At 42.6% G+C, this 15,669-nt stretch overlaps 2 protein-coding genes across 2 annotated transcripts; both read left to right on the top strand.

Annotated features, from left to right (window-relative positions):
- The first annotated feature begins 2,721 nt into the window (after positions 1-2,721).
- Positions 2,722-4,767, top strand: spic (Spi-C transcription factor (Spi-1/PU.1 related)). The gene is made up of 5 exons (XM_028955287.1): positions 2,722-2,898; positions 3,022-3,097; positions 3,546-3,658; positions 3,738-3,831; positions 3,921-4,767. The coding sequence occupies exons 1-5, from the start codon at positions 2,896-2,898 to the stop codon at positions 4,400-4,402; spliced, it is 768 nt and encodes a 255-aa protein (XP_028811120.1). The 5' UTR covers positions 2,722-2,895; the 3' UTR covers positions 4,403-4,767.
- Positions 4,768-4,883: 116 nt separating this feature from the next.
- Positions 4,884-8,065, top strand: spi2 (Spi-2 proto-oncogene). The gene is made up of 3 exons (XM_028955282.1): positions 4,884-5,006; positions 6,024-6,150; positions 7,749-8,065. Exons 1-3 carry the CDS (start codon positions 4,884-4,886, stop codon positions 8,063-8,065), a joined length of 567 nt encoding a protein of 188 aa, XP_028811115.1.
- The last annotated feature ends 7,604 nt before the right edge of the window (positions 8,066-15,669 follow it).

Genomic DNA, 15,669 nt, shown 5'->3' with positions numbered 1-15,669 from the left:
TGGTCATTGTGAAACACAGCAGCCCAGCACACGGTGGCACAACAAAATGTTTTTAACCATCACCCTTGGTGAGCAGTGGGCAGCCATAACAGGCGCAGTGTGTGGGGACGGTGCTTTGCTCAGTGGCACCTCGGTGACACCTTGGCGGTTGGGGATTTGCTTCCTGACTCGGCAGACCACCACTGCACCACTGTCTATGACCTCTGAACAGAAGTTGCCTTCACTCTTTTGAACATGAACATGCATTAAAATGACTGGTAATGACAACCCATGTCCCCTGGTCATGTCCCCTGGATTTGGACAGCCATCAATAATGTTTTCATTTGTGCCCGTTGTTTTGGGAACTTCTTGGTTTTCATGGAGTAAATAAAGAAGTTGAATAGACCTGTGGTTCATCTCTCCTTCCCACATAGGTACGACATTAATAGTCCTTTTGAAAAGTGGTTGCAAAGAAGGGGAAGGAAAGAGGTTCTTTGTTTGGTTGAGATAATGGTTTCACTGCTATCTAACCAGAAAATGTAAATATGCACAAACACAGACACGCACCCATAATCCCATTTTACAATCACGCCTCAATGTGCACAGACACAATCTAACACACACACATGCATCACTGATCACCAAGGTCCACTACATTAATGTTTAAATGGATTAAATATTTCCTATATTAAACAGTTCTCTGAAATCCAAAAACTGTTTTCAAAGTGCATACATGCATTGTATGTTTTTTGATATGTACAGTACAGGCCAAAAGTTTGGACACACCTTCTCATTCAATGTGTTGTCTTTATTTTCATGACCATTTACATTGGTAGATTCTCACTGAAGGCATCAAAACTATGAATGAACACATGTGGAGTTATGTACTTACCAAAAAGTGGAGACCTGGCCTCCACAGTGAGCTGGACCGCAGAGTGAAGGCAAAGTGGCCAACAAGTACTAAACACCTCTGGGAACTCCTTCAAGACTGTTGGAAAACCATTTCAGGTGACGACCTCTTGAATCTCATTGAGAGAATGCCAAGAGTGTACAGAATGCCAAGAGTGTATTTTGAAGAAACTAGAATATAAAACATGTTTTCAGTTATTTCACCTTTTTTTGTTAAGTACATAACTCCACATGTGTTCATTCATAGTTTTGATGCCTTCAGTGAGAATCAACCAACATAAATGGTCATGAAAATAAAGAAAACATATTGAATAAGAAGGTGTGTCCAAACTTTTGACCTGTGCTGTACATATTTTATATTATTTACACTGAAGCTCAATATCCAATTTCTGAGGAAAAAGCAGAAACAATGTGGTTTGTATTGTTTGGGTTAATTCATGATTTATGGACATGTTAATGGCTCGAGGTTGAATGATTGTTTGTCTTGGGGACAGAGACAAAGGTGTTTTGGCTTAGGCCAATTCTCTCAAAAGCTGTGGTATGCTTTATCACCACGCACAGACGGGAAACAATACCAGCATACCGACATTGTGACACACACACACAGACATACGCGCACAAAGTGTCTCTGTTAGACACACTCTTTTTATGAAAGCTTATCTGACCATGATAGATAAAGCGATCAGTGAAAAACTGTATCTCATCACAAAGGTAGACTGCACTTGATGGCTGCCCATTTGTGATCCCCCTCTGTTTACCATCATCACACCCAAAAGGGGAACTTCAGAAGGCCGTCAGTTGATATTTAAAGCACATGTCCCCGTGCCATATAATAAATAGAGCTTTTAAATGGCCCTTGTTAAAAGTGGGAGAAAAAAAAAAAACACTTTTCTCATAGATGAGGCGAGACTGATAAGGTCGTGTGGCCTTATGCAAAAGATTTGATATATGGTTAGGCTTGTGGTTGAATAAAAAAATCTGATTGCTGATAAAGACTGTAATATTCAGAATTTTTTTTTTCAAGAATGCATTTTAAAAGCTGCACCCTTATTAGAATCTGAGCAAACTGAGCAATTTTTCGTAAAAGAGGAAATTGCTATTTGAACAGCTATGCGATTACCATGCAGGTAACATGCTAATGGGTGAGTTTGTTGTAGAAATTAGGGAAGTATTATTTTCGTGCAAAAAATGGACGTGCATTGTCTCGGGGTATAAACGTTATCAAGTGCTCTATCAGGTTTGTGTGGAATAACAGGCAATGACCGTAATACTGGCAACGGTTGATCTCCACTGTGCCTGCACTTTTCTGAGGGGCTGGGTGGTGTGCAAGTTGTTTTGGGAAGTTCAGGCGCTGTGTGGCTTACAGGAATGGTTGTCCATAATTTGACTAAATGTTAAGATCATTGGTATGCAAACAGTCAATTATGCAATGAGAAACATGCATGTCCTTAAGAGTTTTTTTGCTCACAATGTATAGACTTAGAATGCTTCACAATGCTTGCAGGACTTCCATACTAGGATGATTAGGGTCTATTAGTCAAACTAATTTGAACTCATTTATCTAAAATGAATTAAAAAAATTTTTTTTTAATTTGCAGTGAGCGGAAACAATGCAATCTGTACTATTTCTTGGTTTAAATTAAACGCTGCCCAGAAATGCAAATCTCCAGATCCCGGGAGTGGATGAGATTCCTGGTCAAACAAATGATAAATATGGACAGATGCTGCTACCTGAAGAATGACGAAAGAACAATTGTGGGAGGTGTATCTGATGAGCATTTACAAAAAGAGAAGTGTTGCAGAGCACAGAGGTGCCGAGGTGACGTTGAGACATTTAAATAAGCCTGGTACTATCTCACACAATATTCATTTGGATGGCCCGTCGATGCTTGGCCATCACTATATATACCCGATAGAAGAGAGTCGGGTCTGAGAGCGTCGCTCACACGTTAGGACTGACAGTGGTTGCAGGCCGCAAGCAAAGAAAGTAGATTAAATATTCACAGCATGGTGAGACATACATTTTCTTTACTACTTTTTGAATATAAAGGTACATTATTCTTTATTCATTTTTCAAAGATTTGTAATTTGATGATTGATTTTTATTGATATGGTCTGCTGGTCTACCTCTAGGGCTCACTGGATAACGATTTTCAAGACGCTATTGATGTAATCCAAAGAGACTCTGACCATCTGTATTACGAAACAGGTTTGCTCTAGCATGGAACACATTAACATATGATACATACTACATACAGTAATATATTGTAATATTCTTTAACTAAATTCAGGGCTGATAGCGAAAAGCATTCATGAGCGATCGGTCATTGATTGTGGAATATCTGTCATGTCTCATGGGTTGCTTGTATCGGCCTGTCTTAATCTTACTTATAGTCTAGTCTTTGTGTCAAGCTATCATTTTCGTTTTCATCAGTCTAGTTAAGTTCCAGTCAACTAAAAGTCTGTTCATTTTAGTCTTATGTTAGTCAGAACTATCCATGTATAGTTTTAGTTAACAAAATCTGACATTTTAGTCTACTTTCAGTCAATGACAATTGCATCTTGTATCGTTCCCGTCACATATCGTTTCATATGTCGTAAATTTAGCAAACAGTGGTGTTTATGACTTTTCCTAACTTCACTTTTGTCACTTTTAGAAAATAAGTATTATGAGGTTCTGGAGAACCAACCCCCCTTCCGACAGGGTCTCTCCTGCTACACACCTTTCTCTGACATAGCCATAACCACAAGAGACTGGAACGAGACAACAGTGAGTTTTTGCTGCTGCTTGTGCTTTCTCTCCAACTTTTAAGTTGAGGCCTTCAATCTTCTCTCTTCTTCTCTCGCAGTCATGGTCACATATTGTTCCTGATGCATCTCTAGGCACCATTGTGAACACAGACTGCCAGCCGTTCTACCCGCCACCAGCACGGAATGGCAAAGGTGAGCTGTGAGTTGTAATGCTTGGCCTGCCTATTCATATTTATAACGGGTACTGGTATACAATGCGAGTCTCTTCCTGTCACCTGCAGTCAGGAAGAAGCTGCGTCTGTATGAGTATCTGCATGAGGCTCTGCATGATTCCAACATGGTGGACTCCATCCAGTGGACAGACAGGGGCAGCGGAACTTTCCACTTCATCTCCAAGAATAAAGAGAAGCTGGCCGAGTGCTGGGGCCAACGCAAGGGCAACCGAAAGACCATGACGTACCAGAAGATGGCACGGGCGCTGAGGAACTACAGCCGCACGGGCGAGATTGTCAAAGTCCGTCGCAAACTTACATACCAGTTCAACCCACACATACTGCAGAGACTTGGTACCATACACACTACAGGTCACCCCTCTTCTGGGCACAGTGGCGGAGAGATGGCGCCGCCCCACCATCAGCATGCCCAAGCAGAGCTGGCCTGCTATGGCACCACTGACTGGCACACTTGGTATGGACAGTACTCCTATCAAGGGGAGTATGACCTCGCCACTGTGCTCACATCCAGTGAGGGGGCGAAGGTGTGAATGAAGGTGTAACATGAAAGCACGTCGATAACATGAAGGCACGTTGCCTTAAATGTAAATGTAGATGAATGGAATCTCAGTGACTGTGGAAGGGGGGCAAGGATGGAGGCACTTGAGTTTAATAGCATGTGTAAAATTTTAAAAAGAAATATAAAGGAAGACACAGCAGGGGTGGAATGGTGTAAACAAACCTAAACTTTGGCAAGAGGGGCCGTAAATAAATTAAATCTGCATAATATTAAGAATAAGATTTTTTTTAAATCAAACCTATTCGTTTAATTGCATGTACATATTCTAAAGCTTGTGTTCTGTTTGAAATAGTTGTTGATTGATAAAAACAATAAATAAACTTTACATCAGTATAACATTTTGTGTAGTTCCAGTAAGTACAAACTATGCGAACTCTGAAACCTATCAGTAGCATACACTCTAACTGCAGCCACTAAACAAACCATTAAATCAACCCCCCCACCCCCCGAACATGAAGCGACAAACTGGGATGGCTGAGGCGCCCCAAGAGAGGGTAGAGGGTAGCAGTGTCAGCCTTCCTGGGGACAGGGCATTGTTTAGTGTCAAGCCACAGAAGCCCTTATCTCAGGCAGTGGTGAGGATGTGGTCACCCCTGGCAAGCAGAAAGACCCAACTGGGTGCTGTGGGTCACCGTAGAGCCTTCACTGGGCTTGTGTGGTTCTGGAGATAAGTCTAGAGGGATTTGCTGAGGTGATAAAAGGTCGGAACGACTGCACAGTCCGGTGTTGGTGAAGAAAGGGACTCCAGAGCTCATTGAATCTATCACCTCTCAGGTATACTTTAATTCTGCCTTTGTTCTTATTATGTGAAATAATTGTTCAGTCACATGGGGGAACACCCATTGATGATTTTGGGGCAGCACTGACTGATAAGGATTTCTGTCTACAACAGGTTTGTGGAACGTTTGTGAGGAAGAGTGATGATTTCTTACTCTGAACATCAAACTAATATGGTAAATTTATGAAGTTCAAGTTTTGTGACATTCACATTCTCTGGCATCAAAGGCTTTTGTATAATTAATAACTATAAATATATTTATATAATGCTTTCATCCTCCAAAACTGGCTCTAAAAACCAAGCTATGATTTATTTTATCTGTATATAAATCCCATATTACAATTGTATTTGGCAAATTACTACTACAATTATTTGTGGAGATTATCACCTGCTGCTCAGAACACATTTTCCTGTCCAAAAAAAATGGAAATGATTAATTAAAAATAATTAATCATACATTTACATTTACAGCATTTATCAGACGCCCTTATCCAGAGGGACTTACAATCAGTACTTACAGGGACAAGTCCCCCTCGGGCAATTTAGGGTTAAGTGTCTTGCTCAGGGACACAATGGTAGTAAGCGGGATTCGAACCTGGGTCTTCTGGTTCATAGGCAAGTGTGTTACTCACTAGGCTACTACCAGCCTTACAGTTCATTATAGAAGGCTCTGTACATGAGAAGTAGTTCAAAATGTCTCTTACTAACTTTTAGTTGACAATTGAAGTTCAATGTTAGTTCTATTATTTGATTTAATACAATTAATTCAATGAAAATAATGATTATCATATTATGGTGTTTTTTATCTTTGAAGTTAGAGGTGTCTGTGGAAACGTTCCAGAATTCCATATTTCTATTTCAGACAGACCTGGAAGTGATTCTAGAGTTTCTGGATGAACACAACAGACAAGAGTCCAGAGAACGAGATGCATGCAATGTTGGTAAGGTATTTATTTATGATTGTCCAATGCAAGTCCATTTTTATTGATTTTAAGCAAGTTTTATTTGAAATATAGATCTCCAGGCAATGACGAGTTATGTCCCAGGTGAAAATGACCAGACACATGGACAAGTTCCGTACAAGTTCTTTGACCAATTAGCCGTAGAACCTCCAATGTTCTCAGTGTTCACATATGACAAGGTGAGGTACAGGTTTTAAGAAATACAGATACAGACACACTTTCATACCTCAAACCCAAATTACCATCAAGCCACACTGTTAATGGTCTTAAACCTATAAGACCATTAATGGTGAAAACCACCAACATTAAAACAATGAGAAAATGTTTCTTTTTTGTGAACAATTCAAATAAAACAGAATAATAAATTATTTACCTCGTTTTCCTGACTTAGAACATTTACACAAGAGATTCCATCCTCTGGAATCTTCGTGTCAAATGTGCATATTAATGTTCTGAGATGTTAGAAGATTTCAAAATGATGGAGTCAAGAGCAATTTGATAAGACAAATAGTATAACAGCCATGACCACACCCACAAAATGACAGAAATTTATATTCAATGGCTGGTGGTCAACCTAGATTCCAACCATGGCCACAAGAGGGCAGTTAATTACAAGACAAATGATGAGGGCAAAATCAGACATAGTATGCCTTCAGAATGGACAAAAAATATAACACATTCATAATTTAACTGTGAACCATCAGTTTGTTTAATAATGACGACACTTTGTTCTTCATTTACACTGTAAAGGATCAAGGATCTTCTTATGGTTCAGAGGAGAATGAAGAGGTTGCCTCACTCCTCAGTCTCAGGTTCTGGCATGGTGATTCCCCACATTCAGCCACAATTCCCCCAGCCCTCGGTGTCTCTGCTGGGAAAGCCCTGCCCCACCCCACAAGCACAGGAGCTGTCCCTGCCTACATCGTTGCACCCGGGAGAACAACTAAGACACCGCGCAAAAAAACACCGGGACGCAATGGCAAGTTCTGCTTTTTTTCCCCCTGTGGTTTCAGAGATACTATCACTAGAGACTGATTATATCCCTGGTGTACAGTACCTTAAATGCAGCTAACAATGTCCTCAACTGCCAACTCTGGAATCATAAATCGAAAAGGCCTGGCCAATGCCTGTTTATTACAGAATGCGTTGACCCTGGAATTGTTTTAATATACTTAAGAAAAAGTCTACTTTTTTATTTAAGTCCAGGGTTGTATTGACATACAACCAAGCTTAGAACGACAATCAGGGCCAAAAAAGTCTTGGTATTGTTGTACTGAAATACACAAATGTAACTGAATGTATGCAAAAGCCATTCATAATTTTTTTTTCAGACTACTTTTTCCCCCAGAATACCCAATTTTCCTCTATACCCTAAAATATACATTTTAGCAATCTCCTTGCTTAACACACAACAGTTATTTGTCCCCTTTGAAATGACACGTTCCAACATGGCTATGATCACTGCAACAAATGAACCAATCAAAGGCTCTGTTTTCTAATTTTAATGCAGGGTGTGTGCATATTACATGTTTAAAAAAAGTCTGTTTTCTTCACAGTGGATGTTGCTGTGATTTCAGGGAGGAAGCTGCGACTGTTCCATTTCATTTTTGAGATGTTGGAAAATCCTGGGATGGCCCACTGCGTGTCCTGGGTGCCATCAGCATCAATAGGGGTCTTCCGCTTCTCATCCCAGAATAAAGAGCGTGTGGCTGAACTGTGGGGTCAGAGGAAAGGCAACCGTAGGCCCATGACATATCAGAAGATGTCTCGAGCCTTGCGCAACTATGCCCGCTCCGGCGAGATTGTTAAAGTGAAAAAAAAACTGACGTACCGCTTTAGCAGCGCCGTCCTGGACAGTCTCAGAGGACAGCATGACTCTGCAAAACTCTATTAGTTACTTTCACTAGACTCATTTTATAACTTTATAATGGGACATGTGTGTCATTTGTTGAGTTTCTGGCAGCCGAGTGAACGGGTGGATACGTGTGACGTTAAATCCCCCAGCATGCAGAATTCAGTTTGTTCTGCAAACTTGTTACGTTTTATTTGATTAATAATGAATATTATTATTATTATATAATGAATGTTTGATTAATAATCACCTCGTCCGCGGGTGTGAGACCCTCGTTGTGTAAATAAATAAAATAAACTGATGATCATCTTAAAGATCAATAGACTAAACTGTGACCCGCTGCTCAGTCTCACATCAGTGTTCAAGACTGGAGTCGGGGAGCGACTAGAATATTATTAAATGTCAACATTTATTACTGCTGGGTGCTTATTACTTTTCACAGGGTTTTATCCAAACAAATCATATTAGTTCTTTTTTTGTTTGCCATTCAAAGCCAAAGCCACACTGTACAACAGCACTGCTTCCTTAAAGCCAACACGCACATATTACAGGTCGTATTTGTGACGTCACAACAACAACCCAGATGGGAATGGATGTGGATTTGGGCAACGGTGAACTTGTAGTTAAAAATACAACAACACGAGACAACATGAAAATTTTGTGTCAGCAGCTAAAACATCCAGTTTATATCCAACAGGTTCTATATATGCTACTATATGTAGTAGATCTTTCTTAAAATGGGCCTGTTTTGAAGAAAATTCCTACTGGTTTGTTTGTTTATTTATTTCAGAATTAATCGTTTTGCAGTACAGGTAATTTTAGTCTGGTAAAATTGAAAAAGGCTATTTGGACAGAAAATGAATAATAATACATTACTTAAGATAAAATACAAAAAATTTAATTACGATGAACCATAAAATCAATATCAAACTCCACGTAAGATCTCACGTCGTGGACTTTCAATGATAACAGTCACGAATCAGGGACCATAGTGACCAAAAAAAACACAATATGTGTCATTGAAATCCAAATAACAAAACTTGGAGAGAATCCAACTCAAACGGTTCTATATTACTAATCGGCTGGCTAAATCCGATCCTCAAACACGGACTTACACTAAAATATCAGAAATGACCAGCAACTGACAGCAACTGAGTTGTAATAGTCGTTATTTGCAGATTAGGTGGTCTGATGAGAGAAAACCACTTGGCCAAACAGCTCTCAGTCTCAAGCAGGTGAGTTTGATTCTACGGGACGCTGCCTGAACATCAAACATCCGAACTAGGGCTAGGAACATCTTTTGCCCTGGGAGGGTTCCAGTTTTCGGCATGTGCGTAAATACTGGCTAATGCCATTTTTTCTTTTGGCCATTGTCTTTTTTGGTACACGTGTGCTTTATTTTTTTATTTGTATTTAACATTTTTTCTTCTTTCCCCTATTTTTTGGTAAAAGGATTTAAAAAACTTTTTGGTTCTTTTTTTGAACCTGGACCACTTATTTCTCTTTGATGAAGACCTTGCCTGCTTTGTAACCTCAGGCAACTTCTTTACATCAGCATCGCTGATGTCGGATATATGGCACCTTTGCGCTCTTTCATGCGGTGATTTGAAGACGAATGGTCCGAGTTATTGATTAGTAACAAATTTGTTCTGCAAAAGTGCTTCAGCAGATGGTCTTTATGTTGGGTCCATAGATAAGCAGACTTTCACAAAGCAGCGAAATTTCTTAGACCAAATGGTTTTGTCTTTAAGTCGTGGAGCTTTACGGGCTTTTAACCAGTGGTCTAACAACTCTGGAATTGTTTCAAAGTCCACTGGGCATTTGCCTTCGGCCAACTCAATCAGAGTGATGCCCAGAGCCCAGATGTCACATTTCTCATCATAGTTCCCATACCCTAGTGCACATTTTAGCAACTCTGGTGCTATATAAAGTGGTGAACCACACAAGTCTATGATTTTTCTTTTTTTAAGATTTTCCATAGTTGCTGCACCAAAGCCAATCAGTTTAATTTTACCATCATCACTACACACAATATTTTCTGGATTGATCTCTCTGTGAATGTGTCCATGACTGTGCATATACGTGAGGGCCTGTAGAATCTCTTGGGCCACAAAGGAAATCTGCTCTTCACTGTATGATCCCGTTTCCAATGTCATAGTTCCACAAAATTCCATGCACAAATACAGGTTCCCGTCACAGTAGTAGGTGTCTAATATTTTTACAATATTTTTATGATCTATTTGTTGTAGTAATTCAACCTCCTGTTTCTCTAGGATGTTTTCATTTCCAAACTTCTTAACTTTTACAACAACTAACCGGTGAGTTTTTCTATTTTTGGCTATCCAAACAGTTCCAAATTCCCCTTCTTAAATGATCTCTTGAAAGATGTAGTCACATTGGGGATTTTTAAGGTGGACTCTTTTGTCAAACATCAGACTATTGACGTCAGCTTCTTTTGCTTCCTTCAGCCCAAAGTTTACGACTCGATCACATGCCTTAGGGCTCTCCATCTGAAGGCCAGTCACAGATTGCAGACTGGCTTTTTCTTTGTCCTTCATTTTTGTTTCAACAACATTTTTTAAAAACTGGTTAACCATTTAAATATTTGAACAGAATATCAAATATTTAAACTTAATACTTAAATAATTAAACTATTAACTGATTGGTTATATATTGTGTGATTCAGTTTCTTTAGCACTGCTAATAACGATAGCATTGGCTCAATTGTGTAACTTACAAGAAGTTTCTCTTCCTATATATAACAACATTAAAGATTATTGCGATAAAATTCTTTATTTGGTTCCTTAACCAACAAAGACAGCACTGTAAATGAAAAGCTTTTAAAAGATAAATAAATAAATAAATAAATAAATAGATGAAGTTTATTTTTTATTGTCAATGTGACACCCCCAGCCAGATTAATGTCAAGTATTAACAGCCGGCGGCCATCTTGTCCACTACCCGCTCAACATTGTGGTCTCATTTCCCTTTGCTGCAGCTAGCCTTTTCATTGACTACCTGTTTTTCTCTATGCCTCCTTTCGATTTGCCCCTGAATAGTTCCCGTTTTGCCACTGATGTGTTTGACCACTCACCCGTCCCTTGACTATTATTCAGCCTAACCCAAGGATCTATCAGCCACTGCAGGTAATGACATACAGCCAAAAATGCCTCTACAGCCTTTATGTACCACTACGCGATGGAAACCCCTGAACCTGCTGCTGTGTCAGGCACTGTAACTCCATTCAAGTGCCTGAGTGCTTGTGCTCTCTCCCTCTTGGCCCATGAACGCAACTACCAAGTGTCAACAAGCTGCATCCATTCTCTCTGCTTCATCCTCCAGTTCTGCTCTGTCTGCACGTGTGAATTCAGGCCTGGGCCCTGGCAGTTTAAGCGGGCAATTACCTGGCACAGCCATGATGCAGGATGCTTTGATTTGCTACAATGAGCAGAAATATGGTCTGTGTTCAATCCGCTCTCCTCTGACGTCACAAATGCCAGAACCATGCCTGATTCAGGCGTCCGTGGCGCCATGAGAGCGCAGTGGGTGGTGTACACAACGCACCATTCGCCCACCAGTTAGCCTGATATTCACTGACGTCTTCAGGGTCTGCGTTGTCCCAGTCCACTTGGGATCCTGCAGAGGTCACGCCAGTCAGCGCCTGTGCAATGGGGTACGAGATTTTCGTGCCGTCATCCCACTCGTCTACTGGCTGTCCCTCCAACCACTCATTCACAGCAAACCCCACTTCGGGGGGTGTCCAGGATCACCGTGGGGTCAGTCACGGCCCATCGGATTCCCATCCCGGCTCGTCACACCCAACGTCGCCCCACGTTGGAGCCCGCACTCAAAGTTCTCCTCCATCTCTCTTCTTTTCTGCCTTTTTCTTCTGCGCTTCTTGTTAGGGCTGCGACATTCTCTCACATCCATGGGCTGATGGGGGAATGAAGCGCAGAAACGGGACATACTGGGAACTATCATACTGGTAAACATGCCACGTTTGGTTCTTTTAAGCCTGTTCCTCCATGTTTTTCTCATCCTCATATTCATCCTCTGGAGATTCAAGGGGGCATTCCATGTCACATCTCTCCTCCACCTGTTCCTCTTGCCTCTCTCTGAGTTCTTCCTCCCTGGGATGAAACACCTCTGCTTCTGCATTAAGGGGTGGCTCAGCATGTGTGACAATAAGGCTCTTCTTCACTAGAACTATCTGTACATCTGTAGTCTTTGTAGATATGTACATCTTTTTTCACCTGTTTTCCACTGTTCCTGTCTCCTGGGTTATGTTTGCAAAACTCTGCTTCTTCAACCAGGTAAGGACAAGGTAGAACTAGGTTCCGCTTTCTTCCCATCCTTGCAATGGTTTGGCCTCATATACTAGACCTCTTCTTTCCTTGACAACATGAATTTTCTCTTCCCAGTGACTACACAGTTCTCCTGGGTCCTCCTGGGTGTGAGATTTCTTACCAGGACATGGTCACTTGGTTCATGGAGCACTCCATGCTCGTTGATTTTTCTGTCCTCTCCTTTTCTTCAAGTTCTGCATTGCAATTGCATAAGCTTCTTGCGTAACTTCCTTTCATTGTTCTGCATAGTCTGTGCGTAATTGGTTTCTTCCTTATCCCTTAGGAATATTAGATCAACAGTCAAGGTTGGCTTACAACCAAAAAGAAGGAAGAATGGAATAAATCCAGTTGTTTCCTTCATTGTTGAATTGTAAGCATGGACAACTTCTACTCTGAGTCCCTCCCGAATGTCCGAGCTCCTCACCTGATCTTTAAGGCTGTGCCTGGCCACCCTATGGAGGAAACTCATTTCGGCCACTTGTCTCTGCGATCTCATTCTTTCAGTCATTACCCAAAGCTCATGACCATAGGTGAGGATTGGGACATAGATCGACAGGTAACTCGAGAGCCTTGCTTTCTGGCTCAGCTCCCTCTTCACCACGACAGATTGGTTCAGTGTTCGCATCACTGTGGACACTGCCCCAATCCGCCTGTCGATCTCCTGCTCCCTTCTTCCCTCACTCGTGAACAAGACCCCAAGATACTTAAACTCCTCCACTTGAGGCAGGACCTCTCTCCCGACCCAAGCCACCCTTTTCCGATCAAGAACCATAGTCTCAGATTTGGAGGTGCTGATCCTCATCCGAGCCGCTTCACACTCGGCTGTGAACCTACCCAGCAAGAGCTGAAGGTTAGAGACTGATGAAGCTCGGAGGACCACATCATCTGCAAAAAGTAGAGACGAGATTCTCCTGCCACCAAACTCGACACCCTCCATACCATGGCTGCGCCTAGAAATTCTGTCCATATAGGTTATGAACAGAACCAGTTACAAAGGGCAGTGACAGGTCCGAAAGGCAAGTGACAGGTCCGACTTACTGCCGGATATGTGGACCAATCTCACACTCCTCTGGTACAGGGACTGAATGGCCCTTAACAAAAGCCCATCCACCTCATACTCCTGGAGCACCCCGCATACATGTGGATTGGTTGTGCAAACTCCCATGCCCCCTCCATGACCCTAGCAAGGGTAAAGAGCTCGTCCACTGTTCCATGGCTCCCCTAACCTCTGGTGTCCAGCGGGTATGGGGTTACCGCCACGACTGGCACTAGCCACCTTGCAACCACAGCTAGCAACAGCCGCCTCAACAAGTCCATTCAGACTCAATGTCCCCCACTACTCTCGGGATGTGGTCAAAGCTCTGCCGGAGGTGAGAATTAAAGACCATCTTGACAGGTTCTTCTGCCAGGTGTTCCCAGCAGACTCTCACTATACGTTTGGGTCTGCCAGGTCTCCGTGGCATCACCAGTTGACAGCTCTGCTCCGCTCTTCACTTGAGTGTCCAAAACATGGCCACAGCTCAGATGATACAACTACAAAGTCAATCATCAACCTGTGACCTAGGCTGCCCTGGCAACCTTATGTTCGAACATGGTGTTCGTTATGGCCAAACTGCGGCTTGCACAGAAGTCCATTTACGAAACACCACTCGGGTTCAGATCTGGCGGGCCATTCCTCCCAATAAAGCCCCTCTAGGTCATGTGTTCATTGCCCACGTGAGCATTGAAGTCCCCCAGCAGGACAATGGAGTCCCCAGTCAGAGCACTATCTAGCACTCATCCCAGGGACTCCAAAAAGGGTGGGTTATTCGGTGCATAAGTGCAAACAACAGTCAGGACCCTTTCCCCGACCCAGAGGCGCAGGGAAGCTACCCTCTCGTCCCCCGGGGTAAACCCCAACAAACAGGCTGAGAGTCTTGGGGCTAACAGAAAGCCAACCCCAGCCCTCCGCCTCTCACCCGGAGCAACTCCAGCAAAGGAGAGTGTCCAACCTCTCTCAAGGACTTGGGTTCCAGAGCCAATGCTATGTGTCGAGGTGAGTCCGACTATATCTAGCTGGTACCGCTCAACTTCTTCCACAAGCTCCAGCTCCTTCGCCGCCAGAGAGGGGACGTTCCATGTCCTAATAGCCAGTTTCCTTGTCCGGGTATCGGACCGCCAAAGCTCCCACCTTTTGGCTGGGCCCGGCCGGGCCCCTTGGGCAAAAGCCCAGCCACCAGGTGCTCGCTCATGGGCCCCAACCCCAGGCCTGGCTCCAGGGTGGGACCCCAGTAATCCTCTGGGCCGGGTACACTGACTCTTTATTGTTATTTCCATGAAAGTCGTCTGAACCATTCTTTGTCTCTCCCTTTACCTAAGACCAATTTGTCATGGGAGATCCTACCAGGGACACCAAGTGCCCCAGACAACATAGCTCCTAGGATCATTAGGGCTCTGCAACTCCTCCACCACAATAAGGTGACGGTTCAAGGAGGAGTGAGACTCTTCCAGTGTTCGCAATAAATTCAGCAGCATTCTATTGAAGTGCTCTGCAGGATTTGCTTGCGAATGGTATGGGGTGCAAGACTGCTTTATGCCTCTATAGTTTGGGAGCTTGTGGAAAGAGTGTTTCCAAACTCCCTTCCTTGATCATGGTGTATCTTATAAAGTCATAGAAAAGCTTTCTTGCTGCTTCCCAGATTAATCTCTTGTTGCATATGCCTGAGCACACTTGGTAAAATGATCCACCACTATGAGTATGTACTCCTCACCTCCCTTACACTTAACCAAGTGCAGGTAGTCAATATAAATCATCTCAAATGGTGCAGTTTCAATGCTCTGGATAGGTGTTCTGGTGATGCGGTTAGGCTTCTTCCTTTTTATTCAGAAACATACATGATTGGTCTGTCAGCTGTATCTCCATCTCCAAGTCTTAAATACATCCATTATCCCACTGCTGTTGTTGGTCACTCATCAAATGACTCAGGTCAACTGGTAGGTCCCAAGACACAGCCTGTGTCATGACCCTCCACAGGTTTTATCAGCAATGGATAGATAGCATTTACACTGTGTAACCAGCCCAGAGTTGTGCGGCCATACAGCATGATGTCCTTGGCAGTCACATTCTCAACAGTTACTTCTACTTTACCGTTCCCCTCTGATAAAAGTGGAATCAGCTGTTCCCTAACAACTAGCCCTATCGGCCATGGTGCTTCGTGGTTTGGCTTCAGCACCAAATGGGGTCCACTTAGCATCTTGTTATTAAAAAAGCCACATTGCACTGTCATCACTTTGTTCTTTGGAATAGTCAGTGGTTGCCTG

The sequence above is a fragment of the Denticeps clupeoides genome, chromosome 15 (assembly GCF_900700375.1).
Source record: "Denticeps clupeoides chromosome 15, fDenClu1.1, whole genome shotgun sequence".
NCBI classification, from domain to species: Eukaryota; Metazoa; Chordata; class Actinopteri; order Clupeiformes; family Denticipitidae; genus Denticeps; species Denticeps clupeoides.
This window is presented reverse-complemented; position numbering and strand designations above follow the sequence as displayed.